The 12,745-nt window shown below is 41.9% G+C and overlaps 1 protein-coding gene across 7 annotated transcripts in view; it reads right to left on the bottom strand.

Moving 5' to 3' along the window:
• agap1 (ArfGAP with GTPase domain, ankyrin repeat and PH domain 1) overlaps positions 1–12,745 on the bottom strand; it is a 124,723-nt gene that overhangs the window by 60,707 nt on the left and 51,271 nt on the right. For 5 of the 7 annotated variants that reach the window (XM_084713404.1, XM_084713405.1, XM_084713403.1 and 2 more), the window contains 6 exons: positions 11,410–11,468; positions 11,086–11,173; positions 6,964–6,978; positions 4,250–4,335; positions 3,237–3,378; positions 1,880–2,014 (listed from right to left, as the gene is read on the bottom strand). In XM_084713404.1, coding sequence (XP_084569530.1) covers positions 1,880–2,014; positions 3,237–3,378; positions 4,250–4,335; positions 6,964–6,978; positions 11,086–11,173; positions 11,410–11,468 — 525 coding nt within the window. The remainder of the gene's footprint in view (positions 1–1,879; positions 2,015–3,236; positions 3,379–4,249; positions 4,336–6,963; positions 6,979–11,085; positions 11,174–11,409; positions 11,469–12,745) is intronic. The other 2 variants (XM_084713406.1, XM_084713402.1) reach the window with 1 other exon arrangement.

Raw genomic sequence — 12,745 nt, 5'->3', positions numbered from 1 at the left:
TCATTTAGCTTCAGATTTGTCTTCTCTTTCTTACGTTTCCTCTTTTGACCTCGACCTCTGTGGTAAAAGTCGATCTTGTTGGCTGTTTTGTCAGAGCTCATCCAAACTGAAGAAAACAACCTGTGAACAGCGGCAGACTCTGACCTGCTGGATATCAAACTCAGGTGGATGCAGACAAAGCCAGAGGCCGGCGGACGAACTAACTGCAGCTCTGCTAATTAACCGCCGAGTCCATGTCATCTATTTCTCTCTAATTACAGCCGTTAACCCTGCGCCTGCCAACCAGCCGCCCGCCACTTCATTATCTGCCTCTCTTCTTATTAATGTGCTCTCAAAATGTAAAAAACGAGCCGCAGGGTTTACTATTTGCAAAGACGCTTCAGTGCAATAATAGAAAAAAACTTCCTGCCTCTTTTCCAGTTGTACTGCTGAAGATGGAGGACTAGACTTTGGCTCTTAACTCTTAATGTTCTCTGAAGCACTTTAACTACACTGAGTCTTGTCTTCAGTTATTCCTTTACGTTCTGACACAGAGTTTTAGGTCAAAAACACATTTTAAGGTACAGATTTTGTGATGGTGTGTCATCCCTGACTCTCTCTCTCTGTCTGTCCTGTCCTCACTGAAGCTCTATAACAATTAAAGGTATAAAAAAGACCAGATTTATTGACATATTTTAAAATCAATCGAGATCACGATGAGCTACGTCAGCCTGAACCCCAGCGTGCACAATAACCACGAGGATGGAAACATCTGGGGCTGCACCATTCAGTAAAAAAGTCATATTGTGAATATTTTGACTGAAACTGTGACACGATTAGAGGAAATGATCAGTTTTGCATCACAATTTTCATGTTCACTGAATAAAAAACTATTAAAATCATGACGATGTGATATTTATGGAGGTCTGAGTTCATTCAGATGAGAAATGGACGAGGAAGGACCGACTGTGGAGGCGGAGAAACATAAAGAGCTTTACTTCTCTTCTACTTGTTGTACGGCGGTTGGTTGGTGCACAAACGAAGTCGGTTCTGCAGGTTCTGAACAGAAATATTATTGAATCAAGTCAATAATGTGACATCTTAATGTGTGTGTGAGATGAACTGGTCCACGTTTCTCCTGAACACTGTTCAGTTTACACTGTTTCAGTTTTGACTCTGATCTCAACAACCAGCAGCTGGAAGTTTTCATCTGATTCTGTTCCAGCAGAGAGACAGAATTTGGAGACGCCTAAAAAAGCTTGTCTGTCTCTCAGTATGTCGTCCTGATAAATTCCTTCCAAGTCCAAATACATTTTGAACCAAAAATCACAAAAACCCTCCAGGTCACTGCCCTTTAAAACCATTCAAATACAGAATCACAGCAGCAGGATCGTGTCGGACCTCGAAACAAACTCCTTCATCAGGGAGTCGGTTTTAAAGAAGTCACTTGGGATTTTTTTTTTGTGATTCTTGAGGGCACATGAATCCTTGTCAAAAGAAAACCTCAAACTGAGTCCAGGTCTAAACACTGTGAACTGTTAAAGACGCTCCGTCCTGCCAACATGTCCGCCGTGTGTCCCGGTCAGTCAGGACCTTGACGACTCCGGACACCCTCCTCCTCCTCCTCCTCCTCCTCCTCCTCCTCTAATGTCTGATTCTTTTATTAATCCCACCGGGGACTCGTCTCTTTTTGCGGGCCTCCGTCCCTCCCTGCCTCCCTCCCCTCGCTATGATAAAACTTAATTGCTGTTCGGTTTGAGCTAAATAGCTGAGCGGGTCCATTTAATTCTTAATTGACGTGTGATTAAGAGCGTCCGAATGGCTCTGGCCGGGCGAATGTCACCTTCCCAGAGGACTGGACTCTCGCTTTTTCTGACCACTTTGAAAGAGAAGTTCTTACCGTCCTGGAAGACTCGCTCCACGTTGAGGCCGTAGGTGGCGCAGGTTTCGTAGTAGGTGCAGCGTTTGAGGTCGTTGGAGAGTTTTCTGGCTCGGCTGTCGTCGATCACTCTGGGGTTGGCGGAACTGATGGCGTCTGGGAAGGAAAATGACCAAAAAAAAATCAGTCTTTCACTGCAAAAAGAGGTTTAGATCACCATTTCTTCAATAAATCACATTTCTGCTGTTTATTTTTTGTTATAATCAGCTTTATTTTTGAGATTTTGACCTTCTTCAACCTTATTTTACTGTTGAATTCAGCATTAGAAGAAATGCTCAAATCAAATATCTGATTATGGCTGCAAAAATGCAACTTTCTGGGCTTTGATTGTGATTAAATCTTAAACTTTTGACGCTGTCAGTGTGTAACATCTTTCTTTTATTATATCAGCTTGTTTTTTTTTTAGACTAAAGATCAATATCCTGGTTTGAACTGTGAGAAATGGAAAAGACAAAAGCACAACATTTATGGAGGACCAGTGGAAACTTCAGTGGTACTTTGATGCCCTCTGCTGTTCAAACTGCAGGATTTCTCTTTTCAGATGATCCAATAAACATCGGCTTGATTTTGTTTCCCACACTGCGGTCTGTGGCCCTCCAGGGACACTTCAGAGTCATCTAAAGGGTCATCAAGAAAAATGGGGACTAGCTGAATTCGTCTGCAGACCAAGCTGTTGTAGATAAAAGGAAAACAGCTGTCTGGTTCTTTTCTCATGAACCAGTGGGCTGAGAGCCACAGACGAGGCGCTCTCCAAATCAACAAAACTCAACAGGAAAAATCAGAATCAGGAGCTGTTGGTCTCCTGCTGATCCATCTGATTTTATTCTGTATCATTGTGCAACTTCGATGTTTTAAGTGGTTTGTTCAGATTCACCAAAGTCTCACAACAACACAAGAAACTAACCGATTGAGGCAACAGCTCCTGTGTTCTGTGAGCTAAAATAAACATTTTAAAGATGAAAGTCGTGGCTATAAAACCTCCTACTGATTAGGGAAATTAGTGATCAGTTGAAATGATAAAAATAATTGGTTTATGCAAAAGTAGATGGACTGAAATGTTCTGTACAATCTGATGATGAAAAAAGACAAATGTTAACTTCTTTCATTAAATAAAAGTAGACTCAAATAGTTTGAAACGAGACTAAATAAAAAAATGGGAGACAAAATTAACACATCAACTCTTCACCTGTAAAAATTAAGATACACCACTAGGTGGCAGTAACGCCTCACGAAAGTAAAAGGATGACGAGTGTGTGTGTGTGTGTGTGTGTGTGTGTGTGTGTGTGTGTGTGTGTGTGTGTGTGTGTGTCCATCAGACCTTGTGTGCCGACCAGGACCAGCGGCAGGTCGGCGGTGTTCCTGTAGTTGGCGAGGCGACTGAAGTAGTGATAAACCGTCTGGAAGCTGATCTCATCCTCCAGACTGAAGACGAAGATCACGGCGTCCACCCACAACGCAAACTGCACACAGACACACAGTTCAACGTTATTTACACAAAACGTCCCAACAAAAGCACCATCCCCTCCTGTCTGTCTGTCTGTCTGTCTGTCTGTCTGTCTGCTAACTGACTGATATTTCTGTGTTTAAAGCCACAGACTGCAGGTTGGACAGAATCTAGAGACGGACTTTAAAGAGAATCGAGACGGAGAGGTGAAGAGCTGAAAGAAAACAGGTGAATTATTCATAAATCGTGGAGATTTCTGTCTAGACCGACTCACATTAAAATCTCTGTTTGGTCAGTTTAACCCTGACGTGACCCACTTTCATCCAGGATGGATCCTCCGTCATCACGCAGCTCAGATTCACATCAGTCACACAGGTTCATCACAAAACAGCTCAGGTTTTGTATTTCTGCAGTTCTCAGCAGTAACCTTTAATGAAACTGTTGTTCACTGACAAAAGTCCCTTAAAAACCTTTTTTTTTTTTTCTTTTGGACACTTCATTATCATGAAGACAAGCTCATGTGGCTCAGGTCTTATCAGTTTCTCAGCGTCCTCCTGGATTCATATCATTTAAATAAGACTTGTCACAATATCAGAATTTTAAACTTTGATGCAGAAAAAGTCACTGAAGTCTGTCTGGTTCAGGCAGGACAATGAAGACTGAAATGAACTGAGCTGATATTTGGACAGATTTCCTCTTGTTTTTGTTCATATCCATGATTTGTTCTTATTTTGTTAGTATGCACAGATTTCAGGGATTCATCGATGCTTTTCTTATTTTTGGAGTTCATCTAAAAATCATGTAAAAACCACGTTTCACACCAGGAACAAACCAAACCATGGTTCAAGTCTGATCTGGACCAGGTTTCCTGCAGGTGCAGTACTCACCTGAGCCTCCGGGGGGCCTCCTTCATCTCTGATGAGCAGCAGGTGACTCTGACCGTCCACCACGATCTCCTTCTTGAAGCGCCCGCCTGCAGGAAACCACAGCAGCCGTCAGAGACGACGATGATGATGATGGAGAGAAGAAGAAGGGCTGCTAACACGTCTACAGACGATGAGTCGGGTTCTATCTGTTCTACAGGCTCACACTGATCGATCAATGGATTGACTGATTGATTTGGTGAAAGATGACTGAAGCTAAATGAGAGCAGAGTGAATATTGAAGGATTTAAATGAATAAAAATGATTGGAGGACACGGTGCTGGGGGAGAACTGAGGGACAAACACACACAAACACTTCAGGAATTTTCTTTGACCTGAAATCTTCAACTTTTAGCTAAAAAGTTCAGAGATGCTGGAAATCTCTGTATTTTATTTTGGAAAGCAATGCATTTTATTTTGGAGGGCACTGAATTTTATTTTGAAAATGAGTGCATTTATTTTGGAAAGCAGAGAGTTGTATTTGGAACAGCTCTGTGTTTTATTAGTTGCTGTAATTGAATTAAAAATGCTGAGCAGCGAGCGCAGGATGTTTGGATGTGAGCAGATTTAAAGTGGAACATTTTGAGGTTAAACTCTGGTCATCGTACGAACTTCTTTCCCACGACTCATCATCCATACGTTCTCATTTTAATCTCGAGGGAACGTCGTTGAAAAGCTCTGGATGTGACCTTCAAACAGACAAATATCAGCCTCTCTGGAACAAAACGTCACATTATTTCCATCTTATATTTATATTTTGAACCTTGTTAACCTCTTTCTCCATTAATCAATTTACTAAACGTCTATTTTATCTCAGATTTATTCTTACTCGTCTTTTTTATTCTTTTATTGTTAAAATTAATTTGATTGTCATTTTCTTCGTGTAGAATAAATCAGAAACTTTCACTTGTGTTCTGCAGATATTTGACTAAATCGTGACTAAATTTTCCTTTTTCAGGTTTAACAGTCCACTGTGTGTGTGTGTGTGTGTGTGTGTGTGTGTGTGTGTGTGTGTGTGTGTGTGTGTGTGTGTGTGTGTGTGGAGAGTGAGAATCAGAGTTTTGTTTCACTTTGTGTGAGTGTGGGAACAGACGGACACTTTACAGGAAGTCACAGGAGCTAAAAATGGAGTCCAGACGTTATTTGTGTCTTCAAATCAGGATCAGCTGAGAGAGCGACTTCACTACGCAGTAATGACAGAGGGGATGATTATGTGGCGGCGAGGACGGGAAGAGGTTCACACACACACACACACACACACACACACACACACACACACACACACACACACTTTTTTCTCATAGATAAATCATAAAAAAATTAAAAGAAATTACTTTTCAGCTGTTTTTTTTTCTGCAAAAGACAAAAATCATTCACAGATTTTTGCTAAATTACACACACATCTTCTCTCGTTCTCACACACACACTTTTAGCTTGCCATCCTCTCTCTCCCTCAACTCCTGAGCCAATCAGCAGGCAGGAGGAGGAGGAGGAGGAAGAGGAGGAGGAAGAGGAGGGTGCACACGCCTGTGATGAGACCTCTCCAACAGAAAAAGGTTCTCGACGAGTCATTTTGGAAAAAGGAAGTTCCCATCAGTCACAGATGATAAACTGATGTGTGTTTATAATAAAGAGGTCATAAACTCTAATGTCTTTCTTATCTGCTGCTCTTAAAGTTTTCACTTTATGAAGAAAAGTACAACTGAGCTCCAACGTCAAGAAGTCAACATAACAGCAACTACAACTACAACTACAACTACAACTTCACTGCAACAATTTCTAACGCATTTTATTTTATTTTATTTAGAAAAGTGCTGTGTTGTAGTTTGGTAAACACTGTATTTTATTAAAAAAATGTTTGTTTTTGTAAAATCACTTTTATTTTAGAAAGCACTGTATTTTATTTAGAAAAGCATTGCGTTTTATTTTGGAAAGTACTGAAGGTTATTTTAGAATGATTGCAGCTCTACATAAGAGTATCAACACTGCAGAAAAAATGTTTTGTTGAGTTATAAAGCATTAAAACTGCTTCATTAAACATTATGTCACCTTATAAACCATCATAGAACAGGTATGGGCAGCATTAGAGTAAATACAGTGTGTATTTATTTTGCCGTCATGAGTCAAAGACGGCGTGTGAAGTTTAATTTTAGACACTTCCTGTGCTCAGACTCCATGTTGTGTTTGTGCAGTTGAAGCAGATGGTTGAGTTAACGCTGAGTCAGCGCGGCGGCTTCTGCTCTCTGCGTTTATTTATATACATTTATACACACGACGTGTGTGTGACGGGGCGTCATGCTGCAACACAGGGACATGAGGACGGACAGAGACGATGAAGAAGACAAATTATAAAAAAAAAAATGAGGCTAAGATCAGAGGGGGCGGAGCTACTGCACAGGTTGAGTCCAGCTTCAGGTTCAGCAGCCTGACAGACAAACTCATCAGCTGTTTGTCTGTAGTTGGTTATCAGACTTTTGAAGGCGGGGCCTGATGTATCGGTCTTCAACCAGACTGCAACCAAATCTCTTGGAATAATCTAAAAGAAAAGACGCTGAACCTGAGCTGTCCTCAACGTGCCGCTGCTGTCAGAATCACCGAGGCGAAGGATCGATGGATGGAGGGATGAATGAAATGAAGTCAGGAGAGCGAGGTAGAAGAAGAGAGAGAGGGATAGTTACCTGCATCCACGTCAGCTAGTTTACAAGAGCAGCCCAGAAAGAAGAAAGAGAGGAAAGAAAAAGCAAAAAAAAAGATGCAGCCACAGTTAATTCATGCACAGTCAAACCCTGCAGCACCCAGAAACAGAGGAAAGAAAGAGGAGAAACAGGAACTGAGGCCGAGATGAAAGGAAGATTTATGAGAAAGAGAGGACACGACAAGGACGGAGAGAGAGCAGGACAGTTTAAGACAGAAAAAGAGAAAATAAGAAGAGTGTAACAGAGTTTTATTTGCAGGTCAGCTGGAGGTCAGAGCAGTGAACACACAAAAATAAAATAAAATCAAGTAAAAACATCAGAAAAACTTTTAAACGTCCTGCAGAAGAAGAACAGATCATGGCTGGACCCGTTTCAGTGGATGACAGTTTTATGAGTGTAAGAAACGCTCGCCGGCTTCGCAGTGACTCATGTTGGTTTGTTCACTTAATGAATCCCTCAAGTTGTTTAACGTTAAAGTACGAAACACCACAGAATCTGGAAAAAAACAAAAATTCTTCACTGACAAGAAAAAAACTGTTTGTTTCCTGAGATATCAGACGGATTTAACATCACTTTTACTTTGTATGAATTCTATTTGTCTCTGTTCATTTTAAAAGTTTTATTTCTCTTTTTTTTTAATCTCTGACAGATATACGTCTGGAGGGGATCATGTGATCGTGTGACACACCTGGACCAACCAGGACGATTGTGATGCTTTCAACTAGTTTTTTTTGCAAAATAAAAATAAAAATAATAAATAATTTACCTCAGACTCATTCAAACTAAAGTAAGGAGCCTTTTTATAAACTGTGAGAAAGAGAAAGTTCAGATGTTTGAGTTCAGAGGTCAGAAAAATAAATCCTGAGGTAAAGTTTTGATTCCTGATGTCTTTTTTTCCGTGACGGTCGTATGAGGCGGTTAGTAGAAAACAATAGACTGTGACTGAGGTGTTTCTACTGGTGTGAGCAGCAGCGGCGTCAGTTTTGAGGCTGATTTCACAACCAAACCTCCGTTCTGATTTAATGGATCCCATCTGCCGCCGCTCACACACTCGGGTTTCTTCACATTCAGGTCTCGTTTGAACCGACCACACTGGCGGTTCAACTTTTTTTTTTTTTTCATTCCTGACGATCAATTTCCAAACTAGATCACAGGTTTTCAGACTGATTGATGCCTTCAGAGCCGCTGGTGGTTTCAGCTCAGTTCAGAGGAGATTTAAACAATAATCCATCATTTACTGAACTTTACATCTCTGTTTATCGTCGTATCAGCTCCTACTGTCGGTGCGTTCAAGGACATTTTTCACAATTTTGTTTTGACATTTTCTAGACTCATAAAATCAGTTAATCATGAAGATAATCAGCTGATTAATCAATAATCATGAATCATTAGTTGTAGCCCTATTTGTCACATGTGACAACTGAATATCTAACCTGCTTCACAGCTAGATTTTCTACAATATTCTGAAATTTAGACAAATTAAATGACTAATCAAAACAAAAACTTCAATTTTCACTGTCGATTACTCGGTCAATTATTTTTTAAATTAATCAATTAGTTGTTTGGTCAATAAAATATCAGAAAATATTGATCAGAGTTTCCAAAACTTGAAAGATATTCAGTTCACTGTCAGAGAGAGCAAAGAAACCAGAAAATATTCACATTTAAGAAGCTGAAATCAAAGATTCTGAAATTTGTTTTATTTAAAAAACGACTCAAACTGATTAATCGATTATCAAAACCGTTGCAGATTGATCGATTAATTGTTGCAGCTCTAATAACAACAATCATTGGATGATTAGAAGCTGAACCATGCATGCATTTTGCAGAGAGTTTTTAGCAACAAAATGTGAAAAGCTGCAAGTCTGATTGTCCTTGAATGCAGCACAAAGCTGAGTTTTGAAGAGCAGAGTTTGGACAAAGATAAAACCAGCTGAGACCTGAGCAGGCGGCAGGTTTGATGAGGTTCGGACAGGATCACGAGGAGCTGAAGGACTGCAGCCCGTTTCTGCAGCAGAGTTTGGTCTGCAGCCGCGGCTCCAGTCTGCAGCCTAAGAATAGTTCTGGTTGGTGGCTTTGTGGCGCTGCGGTCGCCCTGCCGCTCGCAAGCCGCCGACTCCCGCTCCCAATCAATCGCCATGGGAATCCGGGCGGAGGCTTATTTTTAGACCCCAGGAATTTCAAAACAACACATCAGCGTCCCCGCTCTTTTCTTCCTCTCAAGCTGCTTTTATTTCTCAGCCGTTATGCAACAATATCAAAGCCTTTTTTTAATTTAATTGGTGCTGAATCGCCACTTCCTTGATGGGCGGCGGTGCCAAGTAATTAGATCAAAGATGCTGGGGAGCTGTTGTTTAGGGCTGGCTCGGATACGGTATGTGGAGCTGCTTGAAAAGCCGTGTCGTGTTGCTTTTGGCAGAGCTGTGGTGTAATTAAGGCCGAGCGGTGGAAACAGACCGCCGGGCATCCAGCAGTCCAACGCTGCACAGCCGCACAGGGCATTTTAAGAAGAGGTACGTCACTGCTGAAAGAGATTTTCTCATTTTTCTGTATGAACACCTCAGGAATAATCCACTCTGGGGATTCCCCGTCACCACCAACCTTTGGGATTTTTTTCCCTGCTGCTGTTTTGGCGCTGGATGAAACGTCCTGAAGCATTTTTATCACTCAGTCTGTCATAAACTCCTCTTCTAACAGATTAATTAACCGGCTGATACTGAACTGTCAGCACCAGGGCTGTAACTAACTATTATTTTCATTATCAATTAATCTATTAAACATTTTCTTGATTAATTAATCAGTTGTTTGGTCCATAAAGTGTCAGAAAAAGTATTAAATTTTATATTTGGTAAATAATTAGATTTTATTTTGAAAAGTGCTGTGCCGTTTGAGCTTCCTGAAGGAAGGACTCCTTACTGACAACACTTTCACAATAAAGGTCTTGCAGGCCCAGGTTTCCCCTTGGATCTTTGATATGATTATTATTTAAATGAAAAACTCAAATCCTTCAGCAGGTTGTTGTTGTTGTGATCCACCTGCTGCAGGCTGACGATGATAAAACTCCTCCATTAGAGCCAGTAGAGACAGATTCTACTCTGACACGTTGGAGGATCTCTGTACGAGGTGAAATATTAAAGGAACTCTCTGCCTGAGGGACGGTTCAGTAGGTGGGCGAGCCGGCAGCCGAGCGGCGTTAATATTGGATGAGGAATATGTCCGTCTCCGCGGGGCGAGCGAGCGCGGACGCCGCAGGAAACCACAGTTAGCTTCTTATTTGTTCACGGAGGACGAGATGAAACATTAAGGAGCTCCGGAGGGACACGAGGCTGAAGAGTCACCATCGTTAAACTTTCATATCTGCTGCCGTGGAGCTTCTGTAATCTGGGACAAATGTGGAACTATTTTTTTTAAAGGATAATTCCACTTTATTACAGCGGAGAATGCAAAGTTATTTTTACTGATGAATTCCACAAAAATAAAAGCCAACTTGTAATAAACTTTCAAAGAAAAGTTTGGATGAAATGAACTAATTTCTCTGAAGCCTGTAGGACTGTTTGGCGCCGTGTTTCCTACATTTACTCATCCCAAACATAAATGGTGTTTCAGAGCTCCACACGTGACTCTCTGCTCTGATGGTCTGTGCTTTTGTTTCCTCAGAGTGCAGACGGAGGAGACGAGACGAGGAGAGGAAAAGGCTTCTAGAGACATGGAGACACAGCTGGGACGGGACGGGAGCTCTGGGCGGTTTGCGTGCTGGAGACGGAGGTTGTTAACGTCTTATTCTGCCTGCCGGGGTTTTTAATCCGACCACAGTTTATTATTTTCTCCTCGTTTTTTGAAGTTGATTTAATCTACTTTGCTTTTTTTTATTTATTTCATGGATCTAATCTTGGAAAGAAGAGGAGGAGGAGGAGAAGGAGGAGGAGGAGGAGGAGGAGGAGGAGGAGGAGGAGGGGGAGGGGGGGGGTGTTGCGGGGTAAAGTTGGATGAATTTGGCACAGAAACGTTGGATTTTTTTTTTTTTTTTTTTTGGAAACCGATCCAGCCAGATCTCAGACAGAAACACAGAAAGAAAGAAAACAACAGCAGGAGTAATATTGGTACCTTCAGGTGACTCCTCCTGGACGTACGTTCCTGTCAGGTACCTGTGGACCAGCGCCGACTTACCACTGGCCAGGTTACCCACAATACCCTGGGAGGGAGGGATCATTCAAAGTCAGATTAAGAACTAAAGTTTCTTTCCTTCAGTAAAAACTTTACTGAACTCATTTTGTTACAGCACAGTGTGATATATAGCAGCTAGCAAACCATGCAGCTAACCTTTTTAGCCCGCTAACATCTCTTCAGATAAATTCAGGGAAATCAACACTGCAGTGTTTCTGACTTTAAAAGACATTTGAATTTGAGAGAAACGTCTTCTGAACTCACCACTTTCAGTTCTGGTACCGTTCGACTCAGCGTCCACTCCTGACTGTTCACAAATGCATCTGAAAGACACACAGAGACAAAAAAACACCTGTCAATCAAAGGTAATGAACATGTGCTGCGTTCAAGTTCAGCATGTTAACAAGAGAATTCACAACTGAAACATTTCCATAAAATGTCAAAGCTAAGTTCTTGCTGCTGCCGTCCTCTCATCAGCATCCGTTTTGTCAGTTGCCTAGCAACAGTGTTGTTATGACTTGAACTTCGAGCACGTCGTGTTCTCGACCTGCGATGTCAACAACACGACCTCACGAGTTTGATTCTGAAGGCACAACGAGCTGCACTCGAACACACACAGTGACAAGAGAACCAAAGTGTTCCCTCTCAGCTGAGGAAGAGGAGGAGGACGACGAAGAGCCTCATTAGAGCTGACAGATGACTGACAGCAGACTGAGACACAGACACAACACGGGACAAAGACGGAGAGAAGACAACATGAACAACAACAGCAACAAACCCATTCAAGATCTTACAATGAAAAAGTTTTTTGTTTAAAGTGCAACACTGAAATAAATCTGTCAGAGCAGGTAGAAACTGTGTGTGTGTGTGTGTGTGTGTGTGTGTGTAGACGACACCTTGTATCACACTGAGCTGACTGAGTGTGTGTGTGTTGTGTTTTAAGATCCAGAGCAGAGGCGGCGAGGCTCAGAGGTCATGGGAAACGAGGGGTGGCGGCGGAGGCAAATCGACGTTCCTCCCACACACACACTAACTGTTAGCGTCTGCTTTAGTTCAGATTCAGTTATCAGCTCAGTGTGTGTTATTGCAGAGTGATAGTGTGTGTTATCAGGGAGGTCTCATCCTCCTGAACTCTTTACTCAACACAAACGCCTCTTATATCATTCAGACAGTCAACAAACTCCACCGTGTTCAAACACAAACACGGAAACTTTCAATCTTAAGGTCATTTTTCAAATTTTAAACACAATTTATTACAGTTTCAGTGGAACGTTTTGCATCATAAAGGAACCTTTAAATTCCTCAAAGTCAATAAACTCCTAACTGGACTTCTAAAACCTGTTAAAGAACCACCGCAGCCTCCTGAAGAACCCGTAGAACCGCTCTAACTTGATACCGGTCAGCCTTCACACTGACAGACACCATCAACCCTGCTGGTCTCTGTGTTAAGTAGGTCAGTGGGCCACGACCACTTAGAGCCATCGGTCCTGTTTTACTTATTCATCAACAGCAATCTGTGTCTCCACCAGAGAGAGAGAGAGAGAGAGAGAGAGAGGGGGGGGGGGGGGAGAGAGAGAGACAGTGAGAGAGAGAGAGAGAG

The sequence above is a fragment of the Lutjanus erythropterus genome, chromosome 24 (assembly GCF_056507025.1).
Source record: "Lutjanus erythropterus isolate fLutEry1 chromosome 24, fLutEry1.hap2, whole genome shotgun sequence".
Classification (NCBI taxonomy): domain Eukaryota; kingdom Metazoa; phylum Chordata; class Actinopteri; order Lutjaniformes; family Lutjanidae; genus Lutjanus; species Lutjanus erythropterus.
This window is presented reverse-complemented; position numbering and strand designations above follow the sequence as displayed.